The sequence below is a fragment of the Staurois parvus genome, unplaced genomic scaffold (assembly GCF_062004578.1).
Source record: "Staurois parvus isolate SC_StPar_1 unplaced genomic scaffold, SC_StPar_1.0 ptg000607l, whole genome shotgun sequence".
In the NCBI taxonomy this organism is placed as follows: Eukaryota; Metazoa; Chordata; class Amphibia; order Anura; family Ranidae; genus Staurois; species Staurois parvus.
The window spans coordinates 4,256,571-4,283,222 of NW_028318403.1; the positions used below are offsets into that span (position 1 = coordinate 4,256,571).

The 26,652-nt window shown below is 40.6% G+C and overlaps 1 protein-coding gene across 3 annotated transcripts in view; it reads right to left on the reverse strand.

The window, feature by feature from the left end:
* Positions 1–861: 861 nt before the first annotated feature.
* PHAF1 (phagophore assembly factor 1) overlaps positions 862–26,652 on the reverse strand; it is a 108,291-nt gene continuing 82,500 nt past the window's right edge. Inside the window, exons 13-19 of one of the 3 annotated variants that reach the window (XM_089692893.1) lie at positions 25,567–25,610; positions 25,411–25,454; positions 21,178–21,236; positions 20,116–20,188; positions 17,127–17,212; positions 5,533–5,640; positions 862–1,976 (exon numbers count right to left, since the gene is read on the reverse strand). In XM_089692893.1, coding sequence (XP_089549019.1) covers positions 5,559–5,640; positions 17,127–17,212; positions 20,116–20,188; positions 21,178–21,236; positions 25,411–25,454; positions 25,567–25,610 — 388 coding nt within the window. In that variant the 3' untranslated portion in view covers positions 862–1,976; positions 5,533–5,558. Of the gene's footprint in view, positions 1,977–5,532; positions 5,641–16,715; positions 17,213–20,115; positions 20,189–21,177; positions 21,237–25,410; positions 25,455–25,566; positions 25,611–26,652 lie in introns of those variants that run through there. The other 2 variants (XM_089692894.1, XM_089692895.1) reach the window with 2 other exon arrangements.

The following is a 26,652-nucleotide window of genomic DNA, read 5'->3' on the forward strand; positions in this document are numbered from 1 at the left end:
TGTTGCTGTCAACTCTCAAGATGAGATCCAAAGAGCTGTCACTATCAGTGAAGCAAGCCATCATTAGGCTGAAAAAACAAAACAAACCCATCACAGAGATAGCAAAAACATTAGGCGTGGCCAAAACAACTGTTTGGAACATTCTTAAAAGGAAGGAACGCACCGGTGAGCTCAGCAACACCAAAAGACCCAGAAGACCACGGAAAACAACTGTTGTGGATGACCGAAGAATTCTTTCCCTGGTGAAGAAAACACCCTTCACAACAGTTGGCCAGATCAAGAACACTCTCCAGGAGGTAGGTGTCAAATGCTTCAGAACTCATTGGACGCTGCTTCGCAGTGCAGATGGACAATGACCCAAAGCATACTGCAAAAGCAACCAAAGAGTTTTTTAAGGGAAAGAAGTGGAATGTTATGCAATGGCCAAGTCAATCACCTGACCTGAATCCGATTGAGCATGCATTTCACTTGCTGAAGACAAAACTGAAGGGAAAATGCCCCAAGAACAAGCAGGAACTGAAGACAGTTGCAGTAGAGGCCTGGCAGAGCATCACCAGGGATGAAACCCAGTGTCTGGTGATGTCTATGCGTTCCAGACTTCAGGCTGTAATTGACTGCAAAGGATTTGCAACCAAGTATAAAAAGTGAAAGTTTGATTTATGATTATTATTCTGTCCCATTACTTTTGGTTCCTTAATAAGTGGGAGGCACATATGCAAACTGTTGTAATTCCTACACCGTTCACCTGATTTGGATGTAAATACCCTCAAATTAAAGCTGACAGTCTGCAGTTAAAGCATATCTTGTTCGTTTCATTTCAAATCCATTGTGGTGGTGTATAGAGCCACAAATGTTAGAATTGTGTTGATGTCCCAATATTTATGGACCTGACTGTAAGTTAGAAAACACAAAAGAAGAATGGCTGTGATTGGTTTCAGTATCAGTATCATTGGTTTCAATCTCTTTTCTTAGGTTTTTACACAACTCCAAGGAGTCATCTGAACAAAAACTGGTGTGTCACCTTCAGGGTTTCAGTTTCAAATACTACTATGTACTGTGGAGATCTGTATGGTCATTATTTCTCCTTCTGATAACGCTAAGTGCCTTGTGAAGGAGGTTGGCTGTGTTCTTGTAGGTTCTGAAACAAAATGTTTCAAAGGTCTGTGCAAATTGAGGCAGTTCTGACCAGCTTCGACTTATCTTCCTGGAAGGGGAGGGTTGGCACAGCTCAGGCTGGATTCTTAAGGCTTTACACGATGGTAGTGCAAATAGGGCAAAATCAAATGTTCTTAAAGTGGACCTTCACACAAAAACGAAATTGTTTTGTTGCTCCTCGCAGACTTTAAGGAAACTACAGCCTTTTTGCCAAGGAGCAAGTACCTTTTTTGATAGTAACCAGTTCCAATTCCTTCATACTTACCTAGGAGAGAATGATGTTGCCTCAGTCAACCACACCCCATTTCCCGCAGCCTCCTGGGATAATGTCACACTTCCCAGGAGTCTACAGGACCAATCTTGCTTTGTTCCAAGATCTTGCACATGCTCACTGGAATGCTGGCTGTGAGGCATCAAGTTACACCAAGCTCCCAAATCCAAGGGAGCAACCCTGGCGATCTGAAGTCCTGAGAAGAATCAGCTGTGGGGAAGACAGTGCTGGACTTCTTGGGTTAGTAAGAATCTTTCAGCACAAGTATATTCACACATTCAGGAGGAAGTTTCTCTTGAAAGTACTTTCTTCTCTGGTTGAATGTTCTTTTAGGCTATTCCAGCTGTAAGTTCTTAGGCTATTGTAGGCTGTGCTTTGTTCTTATTTCATGTCTGAGCTTTACAACCACTTTAGGCTATTTCCTCTTCTGTTTGAATGTTCTCAGGCTGTTGTTTTATAGTATTGTTGTAGGCTATTTTCTCTGCTGATCAAATATTCACAGGCTGTTCTCTCTCAGGCTCTTAGTGTACTAGAAAATGTTATATTCATCCTGCAAAAGATAACATAAATTCTAGAAAATAAAATTTCGCACATTTTAAAATACATTCAAATGGGTATGATTTGTAGATTTTGAATATTTTTTTTTGTTTAATAAATAGAGCCCCTAGAGTTTTGCCTGCATTGAGGCTAATGGCTTTGAAGTGGTTTGGCATGGGCCAGAAGTTATAGTAATGTTCTGAGCATCAAGACGCAGCATGAATCGAATTAGGGTGTATATGAGGCCAAAACATTTTTGTAGCTTTGGATAAGGCAGAGAATGAATAGCAGCCCTGTCACTATTAATTAGTGTGTGTGTATCCACTGGGGGTATTATAGCCTCTGCATTTGTCCTGGTGCCCATTGTCACTAGGACTGAAATTGAGGGAAAAATCCAACATTTTGAGCTATCACTGGAACAAAGATAGAGGAGACAATTTTCACTAGAGACACTTGTTTTAATGACAACTTAGAGAATATTGCCCTCACTTTGAAGAGGTTTTCTCTTGCTTCCTGTTGTATCTACAGGGAAAGAAGCAAAGAGGAATCTCTGGCATGGGACAAAGCAAAAATAAAAAGAAAGAAAAACAACTGATGAAGTTTTGGCTTTGGATATGCTTTACACACTTGTGAATTTTCAAACAGCAAAATTAATTTTTCTCTGCATGAAATGCATTACAAGTATTATACGTATTCAAACTATTGCCTTGGCAACAGGAACAATAAAGCAATGCACGGCATCACGTTGGTGTCACACAGTGCCATTCATTCTACAAAAATGTAACTCAGTGCACCTTGGGTGCCATTTATAATGAATGGCCCCAGATGTGTATTGTGGTGCACTGCCAGAAGTGCTATATGCAGCTATTTCGTGCATTAGGCAGCCCATTCAAATGAAAAGGTGACTAAATACAATGTAGATAAGCCACTTCAGACCCTTTTAAATGGACACTGGTGGGAATGCCCTGGGGTCAGAAAGGATCAGCAATAATGTGATCACTGTGATGGGCTGTCTCAGTGGTCACGATTAGGAGCAGGCCCCACTGGCTACCGATCATTAGCGAGGACTGCAATAGCTCAGTCTCTGTGCGGAGAGCGTGCAGTGGCCACCCAGTGATGCATATGTGCAATATATGGGCATAAAAGCCCACCCTTTTGCCACTGCACACGTTATGCAGGTAGAAACAGGTTAATGCATGTGTACTAATGCACAGTAGTGTGAATGGTCATTAAAAGTCTCGTATTTGAGGTATCCGTATGCAATGGAAATCCAGCTACTATGAGCTGCTGGCTCGTTTACGAAGAAATAAAGTGTACTTGATGATTGAGATTAAGGCCCCATGCACATGGGCCGTTTGCTTTGGTGCATAGGACTCCAGATTTTTGCTAATGTCCTTAGGTGATGGACCTGTTCACCTACAGAGGATTTTTCTTTTAAAGCCAGCTAATCATTTTTTTTCTCTGAAACTTCTATCAAGATTTGACTTACTGTCCTGGGCTATCTAGCCGTTTCCAGATTGGTTACCTTTGATTTGTACCTTGGGGACAGTACCCAAGCTCTCCTGTGTTGGGGTGGCCTGTAAAGTCTGCATCGGGCACTGTTATCTGCCTTAGGCATGTGTAGTTAGCCATAGGGTGCTTTACAGGGCCAGGGCCATTGTCTATTTCTATGGCTCCCAGACACTGAAGACCCTTCACAGGTATGCCGATTGTGACAAGCAAAGCCTGGACTTTTAGTAAGCTCAGCATCGTGGATAAGGTAAGACAGGATTTTCCTATGTGTTTATATTGCTTCCTGGCTTTTAGTAATTCTGTTTATAGGCCCCTGGAAGCTCTATTAAAGGCCTTATTTGTCTTTGCAGGTCCTGCCCTGCAGCCAGCTATTGCTGCTCTATTTGCCAGGCCCTTGCTAACTGGACAGACCATATGAAGAGAGCAAGAACCTGCCTTTGAGGACCTGGTTCTCTTAGAACAATTACACTCACCAACCACTTTATTAGGTACAACCAGTCTCCCTGTTCTCCTCTGACATCAACAAGGCATTTTCATTTACACAACTGAGGCTCACTGGATATTTTCTCTTTTTTTGACCATTCTCTGTAAACTCTAGAGATGATTTTGCGTGAAAATCACAGGAAATTATCAGTTTTTTTAAATACTCAGACCAGCTGATTTGGCATCAACAACCATGCCACGTTCAAAAGTCACTTAAATCCCCATTTTTTTCCCCATTCTGATGCTGGGTTTGAACTTCAGCAAGTCAGCTTCACCATGTCTACATGCCTAAATGCATTGAGTTGCTGCTATGTGATTGGCTGATTAGCAGTTTGTGTTACCAAGCATTTGAACAGTTGCACCTAATAAAGTGTAAAAAAAAAAAAAAAAAAAAAAAAAAAAAAAAAGGAGCGATAGGATCGCACACCCCACCAGCTGGGGAAGGCACGGGCCAAAGTGGAAATGGCACAGATGGATGGAGCTGCTGCAAGGTCTGGAGTCCAAGAGCCAAAAGCCTCCGGTTGTCAACGTGCCATGTTTCGAAATGCCCTCCTGTATTTTGGCCAGGGTGGGGATCTGGGATAGCTCATACACGGACTCTGGAACTACCTTCCCAGCCACCTGACAAGCCTCTATACCCCCCAGTTGTTTGTGAGTGCAACTATTGATTGTATTTTGTCCATTAAACTTCCTTTTGCACGCTAAACTATGGGGTGTGCGCTTCTCTCTCCTTTCTTGTTTTACACAGGTTTGCTGTGTCAGCCCATGCAGCAGCACCCGCTTAGTTACAGCGGCTTTTGGACTGTTTTTTTAATCTGGGCTACCCGCTTTTAAATATTATTGTATCCATATTGCTTTTTCATTGTTTGCATATTTTTTAAATCATTTTTTAGATGTATATTTGTACTGTTGGATTAATTTTTTTATTCTCAGCCTTATTTTTAGAATTTAATGCTTTGTTTTGTTTTTTTCATCACTCTAACAATCTCTTAGCTAGTGGTGAGCCTTATTGGATCATCACAGCTATTTAAAAGACAGGTAATATTTTCCTGGGGGTGGGCGCTGTTTGTTACACAGGTTTTCCTGTGACACTGTCCTTTAAACGTTTTGCTGAGTAATCAACTTTCCGAAGTCTGTTCCCCAGCCCTTACGCTAGCTGGAGTAACTGGTTCTAATCTTGTACATAGCCCAAGGCAGAATTATCCTTCCCCAGGAGATTGCTTCACTGTGGCTGCACACAAGGACCTTCAGGTCAAATTGACACCCATAGTTCTCTCCTGCATGAAGGTTCTGGGCTTGTTGGCAGCCTCTTTTCAGGCAGTTCCCTTGGCCCAGTTTCACTCCAGACCTCTTCAACATACTCACAATATGGAACATGCATATCTAGTCCTTGGAGTGTTCAATACTTCAGTCCAGCCAAAGCTCTCCTAGACATGGTGGATCTCCAATGCTGCCCTTAGCATTGGGAAAATCTTTCCTTCACAGCTCTGAAAAATGATGACAACAGATGCCAGCCTTACAGGCTTGGTTTACAATTCCTTCACTATCTAGGGAACCTGGTCCCCAAAACTTACCATCAACATCCTGGAACAGACATCCATCAGACTGTCTCTATGCCATTGCTCCTCTCTTCAGCATGGTCACCCTGTCTGGGTATAGTCTGGCAGTTCAACAAAAGTGGTCTAAAAAAACAAACCATCAGCGGGATCACAATTCAAGCTACTTCAAAAGAAACAAGTTTTATACGCTCCTGGGGAGAAACATTCCAGCTCTCTTGATGGTTCACATTGCAGAAGTGGACAACTGACAGGCAGACTTCCTAAGCTGTCAACACCTAGACACAGGAGAGTGGTCTCTGACAGAGATTTTGAAAGATCTCTGGGTGCAGTTGTAGACTTATTCTAAAAGGGGAGGGAACATTTAAATGTTATTTAAAGTGGAATTCCAGTCAAAATCTCACTAACACTAAACCTGCTCCCACCCCATTGGACCTATCTAACCCTGTAAAGAAAAGATCTATAGATTTACCCATACTGAAGCCGCTCTAGGCCAGTCCCATGCTGACCGGTCAGCAGCGGCTTCTGTGTAGAGGAGAGGCAGCCAACAACAGATGCCCTATAGTAAGTCTATGGGTGATGTCATCTCCTAGACTTTTTTCCCAGCCATTGTTGGCTTTCTCCCCTGTACAGACGCTGCCACTGGAAACCGGACCAGAGCAGCTTCACAATAGGCAAGTTTAGTGACAGGGTAAATAGAACAGCCTTAGAATGGGGGTGTAAATAGATTTCGCGTTAGTGAGGTTAGGACTGGAATTCCACTTTAAGCTTCTAATTTTTTTTTTTCCCTGTTCAAAACTAACAAGGTGGATGGAGGAAGCCCCCCAGGACAGTGTCTTCTGTGAGCAGGACCTACTACTATCAGAATACACTGATCAGCAGCTGATCAAGGAAAATTTTCAAACACATCCTTTTGACTGAAGTCAAACAAAAGTTCAGGGGACAGCCACTCACTGTTTGCAAATTCAACATCATTCATCCTGCAGAACCGGCCAGATTTCAATCAGTGCAGGGTCATTATGACAAATATCAAAAACGATATTTACTTCCTTTAATCATGGGTAATCTCCAGCATTTCAGCACAAGGACAATTAATTTAATGCTCCATAGTCTATTAACTTGTTGGTGAGGTATGCCTAATGTTAGACACCCCCCCCCCCCATCGAACAGATAGGAATTAACAAGTAAAAGGTAAAATGCATTAATACCCAATATATAGAAATATAGATGTGAAAGCTTTGTTTTAACTTGTATTTTCATTTCAATGTGTAGATATGGGAAACCTGACTTCTGCTTTCTGCAATTTTAGGTTTAGGTTCATCAGTCAGGCAGATGTCTCCCTGTCCTTGAATTTGAACACACACATACAGAGCCATGGATCCACCGTTATAGTCTGCGTGATTTATGAAAAAAGTAAATATAGCAAAAATTTTGCTGTGTGTCTGCTTAAGAAGATATTTTTCAGCAAGCTCGAAAATGCATGTGCAACCAAACAAACTGTGGGTGGTCAGAAGTGCTAGACATACAGTACAGCCATCTAAATTTGACTTTAGAAGATCTCTGTCCTGATATGTGATTATTACACAGGAGGATAGTCATGTATATGAATACGAATATCACAATAGCCACTATTTCCATTATCTGAAGCTCTGTGTAAGTGTAAAGCAAAATTTGCTGTCTCAAAAAAAAAAAAAAGGAATAATCAACAATCCAAGATTGTGACCAATGGTCTCCCTTTATTGACCTGTGGGTATACATGCTGATTGGGGCTACAGATTCCAGAATATTTTTTAATTATAAAATAATAGTAAAGATAAAACAGGAAAATAAGCATGACCACAAACACCCTTATTTAGAATTTTATTAAAACAACAAAATTTTAGAACTGACCCTGTACAGAAAAAAAGCACCCCACAAGATACCTTGGCTCTGAAACCCACAAGAGACCCTAAACATATGTTAATTCCATAAAGTGATTCTAATTGTTGGCCCAGGCAATTCTCCCTCCCACCCTCCCCCATATACATCAGTCTCTTTATGTTCAGTCACATGGACTGGTGATGTCACCATGGCCTACAGGACATAATACTATAAGGGATGAGCAATGTAAACAAAATATAAATACAAGCAGCAATTCGCTACAAGAGAAGGCTGACCCAGGACTGGAAACAAGTGCAGACTGCATTCTGCAGCAGGGTCTGTGGCAGGAGATAGAGCAGCGTTTTATCTCTTAACTCCCTTCTCCGTGAGAACCAACTGGTCTGCTTTCTCACACATATCGGTAAAAGCACACGTGTTCACTTGTTAATAAAAGCACATTATATAATCTGTGTTTTGCATCACTTTGGTGGGCATTCAGGATGATTGAGAGGGTCTAACTTTTTAAAAGGGTCTTAAACTTGTAATTGGCTGCCTTCATCTACAGCTCTTTATCTTTGGAGATAAAAAAAATAGTACACGAAGGGGTGTTCAGTATGCAGATACTTCCAAATCTGGCACCCACCTCCGTAATGCACAACTCTCCATTAGTCGGAAAGGCCAAAAGTTGAAGTTGGGGGAAGCAAGCTTCAGAGCTTGAAGTTGCCATGTACATTATGTACTGAGCCCACTGTGTTTGAGGGCTCCTGGTACAGTGGAAAATAAAGGCAAATGGTGACAACTTTGCATGCCTAACTTTAGCCTTCTTGGAGGTCCTAAATGGGGCCTATACATTACTGGTTCACGTCAATGAAAACCTGTTATTGCTTAAATTTACCAGATTCATTATGAGCTGTAAAAACAGGTGATGGTTTGCTACGGGCAAAAAGAACACTTCTTTCAATAGACACTCTCATATGCATGTTATCATGACTGATGGATGACACAGCGTGCCTCCCAATCACCCTGAACTATTTGGGAGTCTGGTGTACATGAGCTAAACTGCACATCGGCAGTGATCCTAGCTTTAGAAATCATAGACAATTTTTCAATAGACTAAAGTTCGAAATCTAAACCACCCTTTCATTAGTAACATTTTTTTTATAGAGGATCCTAAAGTCCCCTTTAAAATAAGATCCTGGCCATAATAATTTACCTGTGATCATTTTTATCCACTAAAATGGAGAAAGATGGTAGACAATTCAGCTATACATACTAATTATTAATAAACTTTACCTTAGAATGTGTACCCTGTAAGTTCCAAATTCACTGCCAATATTAATAGCAAAAAGACTAAAAATTAAGGTTGGAAAAAATTTTCACCAATAACATCTCAATCGTTCTTCTAGCTTTCAACCACAAACATGATGAGACTTATTATTGAAGAAACTGGGGAAGAGAAAAACAGATTGCCTATTTCATGTTAGATTAAACTTGATTAGCTACTAAGAGGAACAACTACTTTGGTTTCTTATTTCTAGTTTTTATAAATAAATCAATGCTGCTTTTAACCACAACAAATCCAACTCTTTTTTTCTACTTAAAAGTAACAATAAAAAAAAATTTTTTTTTTGAGAACTTTTCTTTTTAACCCATAAGATTAGAATTGAATATGCGTTTTAACATTATATGCATTTCTTATTTTGTATTCCAGGAATTAATAAAGATCTTTCACATAAACAAAATGTGCTTAAATTTACCTGAGCAACCCCTCTGAAATTAATTCTACGGACAACACAAAAGGTTTCCCTTCAGACTCACGGCTAGTTCTACGTTCCAGATGCAGTTTGCATATGCAATTACATGCATTTTTTATGCGTTTTCAGCATGTTCCAGTCTTTTTTTTCTTGACACTTAAAATCTCAGGACAATGTGCATTCTGATGTGTTTTTAATGCATTTACATGTGTTTTGCTGCAGACAGAAAAAAATGCAGCAGGTTCTACTTTGGTTGACTGCACTGGTGTGAACGAAGGCCATTGTAATAGATGGAGAAAACACTGTGCATGTTTTTGATGCAGAATAAAAATTCACTGGACTGCCTCTGGTGTGAACCCGCCCTTAATGTTGATTAAACACAGAGCAGTGCGTTATAGTTAGCTATTCATACTGGAAAGGTGTGTACAGAGCAGTGATGTAGTTAGCAGTGGAAGTATGAACTGATGTGAAATGTATTTTGGGTTTTGATACAGAAGTATGCACAGAGCAGCGAGATGTAGGCAGGCTATTCACACATGGGGAAGGTTGCACAGATAGGTGAGGTGTAGTTATGGTATGCATACAAGAAGTGTAAGCAGAAAAGTGAAATATAATTAGAGCATCCAAACAGGGAACGTGTGGATAACCAAACTACACTGCTCTGTGTACAAAGGTAGTGTTCATGGAGCAGTGAGATGTTGTTGGGGTATGCATACAGAGGAAGTGTACACTGAGCACTAAAATGTATTTAGGGAATACATACAGGGGGAATGTACAAAGAGCAATGAAATGTCATTGGGGCATCCATATGTTGAAAGTGTGCATGGAGCATTGAAATGTGGTTGGGGTATCCATATGGGGAAAGTGTGCATGGAGCAGTGAAATGTAGTTGGGGTACCTATACAGGGAAAGCGTGCATGGAGCAGTGAAATGTAGTTGGGGTACCTGTACAGGGAGAGCGTGCATGGAGCAGTGAAATGTAGTTGGGGTACCTGTACAGGGAAAGCGTGCATGGAGCAGTGAAATGTAGTTGGGGTACCTGTACAGGGAGAGCGTGCATGGAACAGTGAAATGTAGTTGAGGTACCTGTACAGGGAGAGCGTGCATGGAACAGTGAAATGTAGTTGGGGTACCTGTACAGGAGAAAGCGTGCATGGAGCAGTGAAATGTAGTTGAGGTACCTGTACAGGGAGAGCGTGCATGGAGCAGTGAAATGTAGTTGGGGTATCTGTACAGGGAGTGCGTGCATGGAGCAGTGAAATACAGTTGGAGCACCCATAGAGGGGAAGTGTACACAAAGCGATGAAATGTTGTTGGAGTATACATATGGTGAATTGTATACACAACAGTGAAGTGTGCTTGGGGTTGTGATAGAGGGAGCTACCCCATCCATTGATTTTCAATCAGATTAAATAACAGTCTCTCATCAACCGACACAACTAGATGCACTTTACCAACTGATTTTGGAAGGAAAGAATACCAAGACAGGTTTGGACTTTTTTTTTTTAATCACAATTGTTTCTCTAGATCAGCTGGCACTGGGGTGAGTCTAGCTACGAATGTTCACCCATGGACACAAATCAGTAGTTATCTAATTCAAACATACATGTTTATGGGACAGTCTGTCAAGAGACTAGCCCTTCGGGTGGATGGATCATGCCTGCATATCTGACCACCCTTGTACATCTGTGTCCTGCTATACTCCGTGCAGTCAGGTAGCAGCAGTACAGTGTAGAATAAAACACACCGATTTCTGTACTGTTGGCCTGTTTCTAAAATATATTGTTATTTCTAGGAGATTAGGTCATGAAATCTCAGACAGAAGCTGCCTTTTCCTGACTTGCAGGAAAGAGTACTACTTCCATGGCAGAAAAATCAAAACTATTCGACTTCCTTGTGAAGAACATTGAGGCTTCTCACACAGGTATTTTCCCTTACCATACAAGAGGACATCATTCGAGCCTGTGAACTGAAATAAACTTGTTGCAGAGAATTGGTTCAGAAAAGTGAACATTTGAACTAGTGACAAGACCTGAACCTCTGACAGAGATGCAGGCCACACGATGACTGAACCAGGAAGACAATTCCTGCACTGCTTTCTGGTCCTGGGGTGCCCTTCTCTTTTTCATTCTGGCTCTCCACCTGTGTGTCAATATAACCTACACACAAGTTAGTCTTACAAAAAAATATTATATACAAAATCTGTACAATTTTGTTTCTGTGGAAAACACACAAAAGTTTGTCCATGTATCACAAGTTTACAGCAAAATATTACAAATGGGAATTATACTACAGACAGTCTTTCCCCTCCCGCACCCCCCACTGCTCCAATAGTAACAGGTTCTTTCCTGAAAATTACTTTTGCTTTGAACAGTTAATAAACCTTGACATAGAATACTACAGGTCACTCTGCCTGTGGCTCACTGGGAGTGGCCAGGCCACAGTTTGGGAGATATCTTATTAAAGACTATAAAGGACATGTCAAAGTTTTAAAATACAACTCCACCAAAACCTGTTGTTTCTGGTGAAACTGGGTGGATGTGGGAAGCCTTGTGCAGTAACACACAGATCTCTGTAACTCTGCTGTTTAAATGCAGTGCTGTAACTTTCAAATGAAACTTTTTAGGCTATAGACATTTAGTATTTGTATATTCTTAACTAGCACTAAATAACACTTATCTTTGTAACTGCAGTTTTTTTGGAGCAATTCATTCTCAATATTCAGAACAGAAAACACCCAAGTCATTTCTCTCAGCTGCTCAGTTCACCCTGCTCCCCCTTTAGATCCTGCTTCATGCTATAAAAGATTAGAGGGCTGCTGAGCCACTTCAGTGAGGGAGAACAGAGTTAGCTGAGCTACTGAGAGCAACTTTAACATCAATGCATGAATTTGAGGATAAAATTGTTCCACAGTATCTACAACTACAGCAGTTAGCCAAGGTTACAACATGAGAGCCAGGTAACTAGCATTTAACTAATAAGACATAGTTTTAACAAGGCTGCAGAGGCTTCAAATATCACCCTCCACGTAAACAAAATAACAGGATTTGTAAGGAGGATTTGTTGGAAATAAAACTTCAATATTCCAGAAATTTACTCCCAATCTTCCATCTAGAGCAGGGGTGGCTAACCTGTGGCTCTCCAGCTGTTGTGGAACTACATTTCCCATGAGGCATTGCAAAGATGGGAAGTTACTGACTTGCAGAGGCATGATGGAACTTGTAGTCCTGCAACAGCTGGAGAGCCGCAGGTTGGCCACCCCTGATAGAGCAACTGTGACAAGGTCAAGCGACATGAACTGTGGAGTAATTAGTCATTTTTGAAAGCGGAGAGTATTCCCCCAACACACGTGCAGATCAGGTCTTTGGCTGTTGTCTGTAAGAGGGGAAAGTGCCCTGACAAAAGGTGCAAATGGGGCTTGTTTGGCCTCGGTCTGGAACACTGTACCAATAATTATAAGACTTTCTGAGCACTTTTTTAAAATTAGAATAAAAAAAAAAACAGTTTGGAGGATTTGCTTAAAATACCACAACTAAAAAGATTCAAGTGGAGTAATTATGGTAGTTATTAAATAAAAAAAAAAAAAAAAAAAGTTACAAATCACAAATAAATGGGTATGAAAACAAAACCGTTAACAGAGATGAGGGGTCGTTATATAATTAGAAAAAAAAGCTTGTCAAGTAATCATTAGTGCAGGAAAGCAGGGAGAAGGTTAATTTCCCATCATATAAATAAGCTTTACGCTCAACATCCGAATGTCCATAAGATCCCTCAGATGATGTTCAGTGAACACATTGACTGATCAAGTAAAGTGTATGTAGTGCAAATGGTTAAAAAAAGAAAAAAAAGGCAAGCATCTTATTTTTGCATGCTTATCCTCACTGATGGGGCAGACCACAAACAATGCACATTTATTGTAAAGGCTGCAAGATTCAAGGTTAGGGCTCAAATGAGGAGTAACTCATTATACCCTTTGTAAAGTGTACCTGTTGCATACACTGAGAAGGCAGTCATTGTGTGAGAAGACCAAGTATCAGGGCTGTCAGTTTACTAGGAACAGGCCATAACAGAGGCATGAAGTATAATGTTCGGTCACTGACTAACAAAGGGATTATTTACTAACCTATAGCATAGACGGAATGTGTGCATAGCAAATATTTGTAATCTATTCTTATTTCCATGCTGAATATTCAGCTCTGAGTGGCCACCATGGTTTACAGTGCTAATACTTTCTGTATTAGCAGAGTTGCACATCTGATTATAAGACATGAATGTGCCAAAATGTAAGCAGCTTTAAATACAATGCATTCATAAAGTATTCAGACCCCCTTCGCATTTTTCATTGGATTGATTTTGTTGCACTCTGATACTACAGTTGTTCCAAATCATCTTTTTCTCCTTAATCTACACTCAGTACCCCATAATGACAAAAGTAACAACAGAATTTTATAAATGTTTGCAAATTTATGAAAAAGGAAAAACATCACATTGGCATAAGCATTCAGACCCTTTGCAACACCACCTGAAATTTAGCTCAGGTGCCTCCAATTTCTCTTGATCATTGTGGAGATGTTTCTACACCTTGACTGGAGTCCACCTGTGGTAAATTAAACTGATTGGACAGGATTTGGAAAGGTACTCTGTAAAAGGCCTCACAGCTGACAATGGATACTGTATCAGAGCAAAAGCCATGAGGTCAAAGACAGGATTACTGCAAGGCACATATCTTAAAAAGGCTGCAAAAAAAAAAAAAAAAAAAAAAAATCTGCTGTACTGAAGGTTCCCAAAAGCACAGCGGCCACCGTAATTCTCAAATGGAAGATGGTTGGCACAACCTGGACTCTTCCAAGCGCTGGTCGCAAACTCCAAGCGAGCTTTCATGTGCACTGAAGAGAGGCTTCCGTCTAGCCATTCTGCCATAAAGCCCAGATGGCTGCAGTGATGGTGGTACTTCTAGAACTTTGCCCCATCTCTACACAGGATCTCTGGGGCTCAGCCTGAGTGACCATCGGGTTCTAAGTCACCTCTCCTACTAAGAACCTTCTCCCCCCCAATGGCTCAGTTTAACCAGGTGAACAGCTCTTGGAAGAGTCCTGGTTATGCCAAACTCCTCCCATTTGATAATTATGGAGGCCACTGTGCTCTTGGGAACCTTCAGTGCAGCAGAAATATTTTGTAGCCTTTCCCAGATTTGTGCCATGCAATAATCCTGTCTCTTAGCTCTGCAAACAGTTCTTTTGACCTCATGGCTTTTGTTCTGATACAGTATGCATTGTCAGCTGTGAGGCATTTTATAGAAAAAGGTGTGTGCCTTTCCAAATCATGTCCATTCAATTTAATTTACCACAGGTGGACTCCAATCAAGGTGCAGGAACATCTCAGCAATGATAAAGAAATGGGAGGCACCTGAGCTAAATTTCAAGTGTTGTTGAAAAGAATCTGAATACTTATGCCAATGTGATATTTCAGTTTTTCCTTTTTCATACATTTGCAAATATTTCTAAAATTCTGTTTTCACTTTGTCATCATGGGGCGCTGAGTGTAGATTAAGAAGAAAAAAAAATGAATTTAAACTGTAGTATCAGGCTGCAACACAATAACATTGAAAAAAGTGAATGGAGTCTGAATACTTTTTGAATGCAATGTACAAGCAAGCAAGGTTTTTTTCTATCCTTTCTTTGCAATTAAGGTGCACATAAAGATATAAAGCAGTAGTTCTGCTGCATCCAACACCCAGTGTTTGTGACCACCCCATCCACTACATCAAATTCAGGTATGTAGAAAGAGGAACTAGGACCCTCTAGCTTCGTATTGCTCCTTAAAGTGGTTCTAAAGGCAATTGGTTTATTGCCTTAATGCATGAAGGTAAAACAAAAAAAACTTTCAATAGCAACTCCCCCTTAAATATTTACCCAAGTCCTTTCTTGATCCAATGCTGTGCCCATGTACAGCAGTTCTTCTCCTCTTTTCCTGTATTCACAGGAGGCTCTGACAGCAGCAGGAGCCATTGGCTTCTGCTGTCAGTCAAATCCTATGAGGTGGAAGTGGTGAGCAGGGCTGAGATATGGTCTATGGTCATGGGTGTCCCCATAACAGCCAGCTTGTTATAGGGGCACTTAGAGAAGAGGAGGAGCAAAATTCTTGCACAAAGCAGGTAGGTATACCCTCTTTTTTATTTTTAAAAATCAAATAAGCTTTACAACTACTTTAAGATGGCAATACACTGTAAGATTTCACTTGTTCAGTGTCAGGGGCTAAACAAGAGAAATCAATAGATTCCCCATCTACGATAAATATTGTGGGTGGAGGAGTCTCTTCTGCCAACTACTGTATTCTGACAACCATCATATAGGCTTGTCAAAAACCCAAATAGTGGATGCAACCGCTGTTCAGATGACAATCTTCCATCTGGCACCTTTACTTTTCAGAATGAAGGATGTCGGGTGGGAGAATGCCAACAGGGCACCCTTTGCCAGGTTTACAGGAACCAGTTGAGAAATTTGCTCTATGTATGGCCAACTGTAGTATCCCTCACAGTAAATTTTACTGGGCAGAGGTGCTGCAATAAGATTCCCCCAAGGTGGAGCTGCTCGTGGCTGCAGTCGATCTGTGATATTAAATGACCAAGCACAGTGAATGTATATTGAAGTATTTCTGTGCTGGTCATTAGCAGTACCACCAAAGGTGATCTTATTGTTACAGCATTTCTCCGCCCTGCCTACTCTGCTCAAAAGGGAGGGGGTTCTAGCTAGCAGAGTGCACCTGGGCCCCCTAGAAACCCTGAGCATTCTATCAGAACAGCACATGTGAAAACTGATTGATGCAGGTTAAATGTATACTCATCCACAACATGCACACTGGGTATCATATAGCAATATTACACGGTGTGGCTGCTTTTGATACAAACAGTGCAGTTCCTTCAGTTCATCATTTTTATTTCATGCCTCAGTGATGCCAGCGCCCCCCAGAAAACTGATATTCTTCACCGAATACTGAGCTTACCCACAAAACAGCTTCCGTTTTTACATTTAAGATGTGGGAACTCTAAGATGCACTAAGCCCGAGTTATGATTAACCCCACAGAGTGCCATGTATCTGCAATACCTGCAGTGCTTTCTTTTGGCAGCAAATTAATAAAGCTACACGACTTCAGCACTCCCAACTGAGCTTGGATCCTAAAGAATCTGTAGAATCGCCTAAATGGGAAGTATTCTATCTTTCCAGGCTTACAGTATTAGACAACATCTTCTGATAATCAGGATATTTTCAAAAGCTGAGATCAACATGCCCCCCATAATATGTACAACTTAGAAAACAAATATTTAAGATAAATACTTCCCCTTTAAATGCTCTTAACCATGGCAGTTAGTCAGGAAACGAATACTAAGGATCCATTATGAATCAGTAGCATCAGGAACAGAAGCCTGTGACGTGGGGGGAACAACAGATTTTTTTTTTTTGTGCACAAACACACAGATTCTGACGGTAGGTTGTGTGTATTCCATTTTTAAAGTCACATGATGTAGTACCTGAATGCGTGGCTGTGTATGTATATATATAAATAAATCTATGTATATATACACACCGTTTACGTTAGACTGTCTTTAACCACAGACATCTCAATGTGTTTACATACCCACGTATATTAATATATACAGGTGTGAATACAACATGAATTCAAGAACACCAACACAAAGGCTTCTTACGCCCTGTTCCTGCACATGGCTCGTGCATGTTTGTGCTTTATGCGCAGCAGAGAGCTCCCAGGTGACCCTGACATTCTATGGAGGAGGTCACAGGGATATGGAGGGCACGCTGGCTGCAATGAAGAGGACGCCCGGCAGGAACTGGAAAGGAGGCAGCAGCTGCAGTCACCCACAATCCATGCAGCTCCTCGCCTCTCTGCCAACAGCACACACAGCTGGGTCTTGTGTGAGTATCCGTCAGCAAGTGAAGGCACACTGGGCTGTACCACCCCACCCGCTGTTCCATGCTTACTGGCTGAGCCCGGAGGATTTCTGCTGCCCGCTGGCTCTTGGGGCACCGTAAAGAGTGACTGATGCTATGTGGTTGTTCTGCATCACCTTAAAAACAAAGAAAGGAAAGTTAAAAACATACATCCAAACAATACCTATTTCATAAGCTTCAGCAAGGCTGCATATAATTTACCCATGCCTACAACAAAACTATAAAGTTTTTTTTGTTATTTAATAAGGGGAGGGTTAGAACTGCTGTCATTTTTTTCTTTGCCACTTGTGGCTCATTAGAGAAATTTCCCTTCACTTTCTGTCCCATAGACTCAACAGGAAGTGAGAGGATATATTTGCAATGTGAGGGAGATCCCCTTGTAGACAACTCCCCATTGGAAGATTTTCCCTCTATTCATTGTGGTAACTCAATTCTGGATTTACCCTCACTTCCAGTGACACTAGTGATCAGGACAGAGAGGGTGACACTGACAGTTCTTTCCCCTCACATATCTATCCATATCAGATACCTTATCCATATCTAAAAAGAAAAAAAAGTTTTGCCTTTAATTATACTTTAAATGAACTATATGCCCTGGAAACGTTTTCTGCATTACAATCGCCTTTCCTAAATCTGAATTCCAGGCAAGCACACCATGAATGTGCAAACACCAGACCTGTTTTACTCACCAAAAGATTTGTATTTTTGTCCATCTAGTGCAGAGATTTACACAGCTATGCTACACAGTACAGTCAGGATGGTGACTTTTTTTTTTTCAGCTGTAGTCAAGAAACACTGAAAGGTCTGCCCCCCACCCCCTCACTTGTACTGGACAATAAAGGAGCACCAGGAGAAGTATGTGCCCTTTCCTCTGCTCTCTTCTCCTGTCAGTGTGTTCCTCGTCAGTACATGTGCATACAGGATACCTGATCTTAAGTGCAGCATCTCCCTCTTCCAGTATGAATGCTGCTGGACAGAGGGTTGCAAGAGCCTTAAATCAAGTCAAATTCAGGTCTTTACACTAGTTGAATTTAACAGTACATTCATTTATTAAGTACAGAATAGGTATCTACATTAATTGGTGGGTCTTTTATATGTACTTGGACTTTGGCTTTAATAATGGCAAAAACATTGAACAAATTGGTGTTGATTTACTAAACCTAGATTACAAAATCTGGTGAAGCTCTGCATAGAAACCAAGCAGCTTCCAGGTTTTATTATCAAACTTAATGAAACAAGCTGAAGCTAGAAGCGGATTGGCTACTATGCACAGCTGCCCCAATTTTGCACTCTTCAGTTTTTAGTAAAATCACCCTCATTTGTTGAGGACACCATATCATAAATGCTTCTGCAGAGTTTTTGACTTGTGACACAGGATTTTGGAACTAGGGAAACTACAGTGCAAAAGATATGCACTTTCCATTTTCTTACTTACGCTTTGAAATATTGCTAATATTAAGGTGTAATATTTAACAGTATGCACAGGAAATTTTCTTTTCATGTCAACAAGAAGGAGTTAAAGAAGAATGTGGGAGGATGCTACTAGTTGTGGTTTATCAGAGAGGGAACAACAGTGATCAAACCAGGATTTCTAACCACTTTAATCAATCAGAAGACCCAGTACTTGGACATGTCTTTGTGTAACCCTAGGTATAAGATCATCTGATCCAACCAGATATAAAAGATACACAGTAGTGTGCTCTGCCCCTATTCACATCACTTCCACGGTAGTGTGCTCTGCTCCCCTTCACATCACCCCCCCCCCCACAGTAATGTACAGCAGGAGCTGCGGGTTTTAATTTTTCATATTAACAAGCTGGTGACTGATTGCTAGGACTGCCCTGCGTCTTACCAACCAATCGCCTGCTGGTTAACTTGAAAAGTTCACTGAGGCAGCTCCTGCTCCCTTCCCACCATCCAGAACTGTGCTGCCTCCCGCTTTCCGCTCTACTGTGAGGATGACAGTGGCAGAGGGGGCAGGAGTTGAGGGAAGGACCTGTGCCTTCGTGGCACGGGTAAGCTTAGCAGGGAAGTGTTCGATATCTACCCGTCACCTCCCCCTGATCTAAACTGATACCGCAATTTTATTTTTACCAGTTAATCATGTTAATATTTAACTTGGGATGTGGCCAGAGCCTGGATAAAGCAGAGGCAAAACCTGCCTTAAGTCCGCCATAGATTAATTTTTTTTTTCTTTATACAAACTATCCGTAAATTTACTGACTGTTGATAACCCTGTTAGTTAGTCTTTTTTAACCTCAAGCTTTAACTCTAAACTCTTTAACTTTAAAATTTGTAGACATTTTAGCCAACCCTTTTTTTTTTTTTTTTTTTTAAATTACCTCCTTCCTTCCCCAAGTTTTGTTTATAGTTGTATGCCAAAACTAAAAGCTTGGTGGTGGGCATAATCTGGCATCCTCACCTTGGGTGCTAGAGGACCGTGTCCCGGCACTGGATTTGGCATTACTTGTGCTTTTCACTAGTGTTTAAAGTTTTCAAAAATTCAGAAAAATAGGTCTTATTCATTTAAAAAGAAAGGAGAGTAGGTGGTGTTATCTATAGCAACCCACATATAGCTATGACTTTCATTGGATCATTGCTAAGAGTAAAGGTGGCCATAGACAGAAAACATTTGGACTTCTGTGTGTAACCTGAACTTTCACAATGTCTTAACAGCTATAAACAGGAACCCTCAGCCCCTATCACTATTATGCTTTAAAAGATTGGAGGTAGAGGTGCCTCTCAACACACTGCAGACTATCCTACCACTGGTCTATGTTAAAGAAAACAATATAGGTTAAACAACTGATTTTTTAAACTTTCTGTTCAACTTCTCTCTGAGATCCGTCAGTTAGGATTGTCTGCAGCTGCTACAATGACATACTTTCCGTGGCTGATCTGTCAGTTTTTAGTCATCTCATATCTTAGGCATTTTGACACTTACATTTTGCACATTTTTTTTTAGCAGTCAGTCTGTAGTTTAATGGTGAAAAAGAACTAGTTTTTTTGTTTTTTTTACCTCGAAAATCATCCTCTGGAGACCAAAACAAAAGGTTGATCCAAAGGGGTTTGTGTTGTTTGGCGATGATGATCTGTAAAGATGAGAAAGAAACACATTATGTTTCATTAAAAAAAAATGTATACTGTATATTAAAAAAAGGAAAATAAAAAACACACAAAAAGATGGTATTTGCAACTGGATATTGCTCGAGAGCAACTATATGAAGCAAACGGCATTCAGCATTTTAATTCATTGGCTGCATAAAAAAAAAAAAAAAAAATGGCATCTGAATGACTGAACATAACGAAGAGCCATTTAAGAAAGAATGATTTATACCGGTAGCAGTAACGTAAATCCCCTTTCCTAAGACGAGCATTTTTGTTGTGTTGAAAACCAATTGCAATCGATAGAACTGCCACTTCTTAGCAACTGTTCAGTACTGTTGCTAAGTAATTCAGTTTGCCAAGGTCTGACAGTAAACGTGCAGGTTTACTTAACGTAGTCCAGTGTACTGCATCTTAAATCAGCAATTTGTAGCTGCAGAGATGTGTTTTGTGGACACCTACAGGGGCTTCTTCAGCTAGAGACCTGCAGGGGTCTTATGAATAAACTCCAACTGGATACCCAACCAGCAATGCCAGCAGGGACCCCCTAGAAAAAAATGAAATGCTGCCAAGAACAAACCCTTTTCACAAGCTTCAAACATAATACAATGCCTCTGAAAAAAAACCTACCATGTTAAAAGACACTCTCGAGTCACAAATTCGGTATTTAAACTAAGGTCGTGTTCACACAAGTCCAATGCATTAACGCGTGTTATGTTGCGCGTTCATTTTAAATGGGCTGCCAATGCAGCCCGGTGTGGCGGAAATGCAATACATGGCAGTGCATTGCTACTGTACAGGTGGGTTGTCTTAGTGTGTTGGGGTGACAAGTAAAATGAATGGCATTGCAGAGCACACATGCCTGTTAACAAATGAGATAGTGTGAACCCTCCTAAATAGAGAATGTCAAAAGTGTTTCATGAAGAAAACAGCTACCCATAAACATTGCAGGGTGGTCAAATATTCAGACATTTACCTGTGAAGGACAACTGGCTTCTCCACTGGGTGCCCTAGATGTTCTTGAATACTGTCCCACTGCAATACACACACAGGGAATTAGACAAATACTATTCTTACAGTTCACCTGCACCCAGACTATGGACATTAAATTGTTTTCACATTCTTCACAAGCAGTAAAAGTTTTAAAGCAACCTCTTGCTTGCCTAACTACAGTGGGTATAGAAAAGAACTACCCCCTTTAAAATAATCACATTTTATTGCTTTGCAGCCTGAAATGAAGACAAGACACAATTTTTGTTTTATCCAGCTATATTTAGTAAGTGCAACTTATAACATCCAAGTAAGAGATATAAACACCAACATGTCAGAAAAAAAAAAAATTCAAAAACAGAATCACTGAGTTGGAAAAAGGATCACCCCCTTGTGTCAGTATTTTGTTGAAGCAGCTTGTGCTTTAATTACAGCATTTAGTCTGCTGGGATATGTCTCTACTAGCTTTGAACATCTAGACTTTGCAATATTTGCCCACTCTTTGCAGGACAGCTCAAGTTCAGATAAATTTGAAGGTGACCGTTTGTGGACTGCAGTCTTCAAGTCATTCCACAGATTTTCAATGGGTTTAAAAGCGGAGCTCCACCCAAAAGGGGAAGTTCCGCTTTAAGGACTGCTCCCCATTAAGGATTGGCACCTTTGGAGGGCGGGTATCCAAATTTGACAGGTACCCACTCCCACTTCCGGTCTGATCTCTTAGGCGATGGGAAACGGAAGGTGTCCTCCCTCCCTCCCACTCTGTAGTCTTTTGGGACACGTGACAGGTCCCAGAAGACTACAGGACCATTCATGAAGTGCAGTGCTACTCGCGCATGCACAGTGGGTACCCGGCTGTGAAGCCGCAAGCGATCACAGCCGGGTGCCCACACTGAAAAAGCCGGCCTCCTAGAATACAGGACGGCCGGTGAAATGGGCTGTGGGGGACACACCACGGGACCGAGGGACAGGTAAGTGTCTGTTTTTTAAAAGTCAGCAGCTACAGTTTTTGTAGCTGTTGACTTATTTTTTGACAGGGTGAGTGGAACTCTGCTTTAAATCTGGGCTCTGACTAAGCCATACGAGGGACATTCACCTTTTTCTCCTTCAACCACTGTGTGGTCATTTTTGCTGTGTGCTTTGGTTCATTGTCATGTTGGAAAGTAAACCTTCTTCCTATTGACAACTTTCTGGCAGAGGGCAGTAGATTTTCCTCAAGAATTTGATGGTATTTTGTCCCACCCATTTTTCCTTCTATCCTGACAAGTGCTCCAGTCCCTGCTGCAGTGAAACACCCCCATAACAGGATATTACCACCTCCATGCTTTACTGTAGGAATGGCATTATTTGGGTGGTGTGATGGGACCTGTCTTGGATTTCCGTAAGACATATCGTTTAGCGTCGAGGCCAAATAATTAAATTTTAGTCTCATCTGATTAGAACACCTTTTTCCATGTGGCCTCAGAATCTTCAAGGTGCGTTTTTACAAAGCTCAGTCATGACTATATATGGCGTTTGAGGAGTGGCTTTTTTTCTTACAACCCTTCCATACAAGCCACATTTGTGGAGAATTTGTGATATTGTCACATGCACACAATGACCACTGTCATCAATTCCTGCAACTGCTTCAGAGTTGCTGAAGGCCTCTTGGTAGCCTCTCTGACCAGTTTCTTCCTGGCGCTTTCATCCAGTTTGGAGCAATGTTCAGATCAAGGGAGGGTCTGTGTTGTACCAAATACCTTCCACTTTTTAAGAATAGACTTCACTGTGCTTCTAGGCATTGATAAAGCCTTTAAATGTTTTTGTATCTATCTCCTGATTTGTGCCTGTCCACAACTTTATCCTGGAGATCCAATACCAGGGACTGAAATGCTCCAGGAAAGCTCTTTTCATGCTGAGCTAATCAAAATGACCACAGCTGATCACAGTTGAAAGTCAAATGGCTTTGTGTGGCATTGAGAAGGTGATTAGCTACGCCTGATTGAGTTTAAAAGTCATTTTTAAAGAGGGGGTGATTCTTTTTCCAACTCAATGGAACGGTTTTTGAATTTTTTTCTGACATGGTGGTGTTATATCTTTCACTTGGATGTTATAAGTTGCACAGCTGGATAAAGCAAAAACTATGTCTGTTTTAATTTCAGGCTGCAAAAGCAACAAGCTGTGATTTTAAAGGGGGGCGATCCTTTTCTATAAAAATTATATAAATTCTTAGCTGCTTGCTCTGGGGGCACCCGACAGAAAAAAGCAGCAGAGAGCCTGCGGGGACCCGAGACAGGATCCAGGCTGCTCTGTGCAAAACCACTGTACAGGGCAGATAGTATAGACATGTTTGCTCTTTTACAAAAAAAAAAAATCACTTTAAAGTTGGGTTCATTCAGTTTGGCTGTTTACATCAGAGGGCTGACAGCCTGCCTATATCTCCTGTCATAGAAAATATCTAAGGTTTCAATGCTTGTATATTGAACTCAGTGCTTTTACTGTTTGTTCAGAAATTGTAAATGCTTTAATAGGCATGATCTGAGCACAAGTTAATTTTAAAGTTTCTAATCAACTCTAAATTTCAGGTATCTAAAGAGAACCAGAATTACATTTGTACATTATCTTCTCTTAAGAGGCACAATATGCTTTTATTATATTGATTATGTTTGTATATACATATTACAGTCATGTCGTTGATAAAATTGTAAAGGCGAAACATGTCGGGCATGGCTACGGAGCAAACAAAAGTGATATCAGAGCCGGAACCTGAAGTAACATGGAGTAAGGGCCCGAGGTTTCTAGAGATCATGAGACATTGATGCGACCACTATAAAGCATTGCTTGATGCCACATTGATTATGTGAAAAACATTTGTTTTTAACTTTGTGAGTGTTTTTTTATAAATAAAAAGAAATGTGGATGGTTTTACTACTATGTAGTAATAGTGTAGTAGTTTACAGCTATCTGAGCCAGATGGAGGAGTAATCGAGTGTCATAACTAGCGATCTGTGTTTATTAACACAAAACGGTTTATTCCAGTCATGAAAATGGGTGCCAATTTGCTCCAGTGAGTTTCTTCCTGAGGGGATCTCACGTGCAAATGTGGTAAATTGTGAAAAGTTTCTGATGGAAGTAGGACAACTTTTTAGATATATTTTGTGCACTTTATTGTTATTAGCTGTGAAATAATTATTCAGAGCACTACTTTGGAGTTGGAGTAGCATAGGAGATACACTCCCATTTCAAAACAGACAGATATGGCAGTCATGGTTATTTTATACTACTCTATAAGAACAACAACAATATATCCAGCACAACCGCGCTCCTCCCGCACAAACTCAGTAATAGACATTTATACAGGTAACAGAACAAAAACCCCTCCCAGTTGTTGAAGGCATGTATTGTAAATCAGCTATATGTTTGTTTTTTTTTGTGTGCAGTGGTCCTAAAGTCAGCACCAACCTAACCTCCCTTGACTACCAATCAGAGGACTCATTTTCTGTCAGCTCTGCTGCATGAAGCGATGCATACGTAACACAAGAAGGAAGAAATTCTGTAAAGCAACCATTACGCACTATTTATGAGAATTGAAGAGACACAGCATGTAAAAGATGGCCAAATACTGCTTACCTACAAATCACTGTCAATCTATGGTTGGCAGTTTTCCATTTCCAACTGATATACTATGCTAGAACTCTGTCAAAGCTCTTTCCTTTAGTTGCTGGTATAGTGTGGCTGTATTTATTCCCCCCACCCCCAAGTCTTTACGCCTGTCTGTTAATGCTGCACGGAGATCACAATCCTCATTCTTTCTGACATCACGGAAATGATGCAATCTATAAGGGAGTCTTTATTATGCATTATAATTTATAAGAGTATTGAATCATCTTGTTTGTCAGATTATTTTGATTGACAATTTTGACATTTGCATTTCATGGACTTGTATTACTATATTGTTTACATGAGATAATCATAATGTGTTTTACTTTTTATTGTTTTTTTTTTTTTTTGTATGTTAGCCCTGAAGAAAAGGGAGGCTTTTCATCTGAAACGTGTTGGGTTTATTTGATGCTTGCAACCATTAAATGTTTCAAAAAGTCCTTCAAGGGAGATGAATTTTTGTACAAGGAACTCCTCCATACACATCCAAGAAATATAAAAAGCCAATATGTAATTCAGCCAGCATCAGCCTAGCACGAAACATCAGGTTTGGGTGGACCAACTGTAAAGAATGGTATCTCACCTTACTGTACGTGGTGCAGATTTCTGTTTGTGTTTCTGACCTGCCTGTACAAAGAATAACAGAAAACCGTGTCATCTTCTACAGCATGGCCACATGGACAGAAAGCAGTCATAGTTAACATTGCTGTGAAACATGCATTAAACCTATTAACCTCACCTCTCTTCACAGTTAGCGGAATCCGAAAGTCACAACGATGATAACTAAAACAGAAAAAAGTTATAAGTTTCACATAACACAAGAATCAAATACTGTGATATGACAAGCTGAAATATGACAGCAACAATCTAATGAAAATAAAGAGGTGTCATCTACAGCATTCAATCACAGGGGTGCACAAGCAAAAAAAACTTTGATTTAACATACAATATATGGCCAAATGTTTGAGGACACTTGACCATCACACCTATATGAGCCTGATGGATGTTCTGTTTTCAAGACCATTGTCATTAATGTGGAGTCCCCCGCTCCCCTTCTCAAGAAGTTGCCTGTTGGAATTATTGTCCATTCAGCCAAAAGATCACTTATGAGGTCAGGCACTGATGTCGGACACACAGCCTTGGCTTGCTGTAACAATTCCTAAGGTGCTCAATTGAGTTCAGGGCTTCAGGGATTAGATCAGAGCTCTGTGGAGGCCACAACTTTCTCCACACCAAAACTTATCATCCCACATCTTTATGGAGCTGGCTTTGTGCAAAAGGGTACAGCCATGCTGCAATAAAAGAAGACCTTCCCCAAATTATTACCACAACCCTGGATGCACACTGGTGAAGAAAGAGAGAGGGAGGGTGCCATGTAAGTGTAGTTTATTGATAAAGCAATAAAGTCATATATACAATATATGAACTCACTGTGTAACATGACGTGACCGGCATATTAAGTAACTACACTTAGAGAATGTGCGCACGCTCCACCTTCTTTCTCACTATCTTTCTTTCCCCATATACAGGTGAAACTTGAAAAAATTTGAATATTGTGCAAAAGTTCATTTATTTCAGTAATGCAACTTAAAAGGTGAAACTAATATAGGAGATAGACTCATTACATGCAAAGCAAGATAGTTCAAGCCGTGATTTGTCAGAATTGTGATGATTATGGCTTACAGCTCATGAAAACCCCAAATCCACAATCTCAGAAAATTAGAATATTACATGCAATCAATAAAACAAGGATTGTACATAGAACAATATCAGATCTCTGAAAAGTAGAAGCATGCATATGTACTCAGTACTTGGTTTGGGCCCC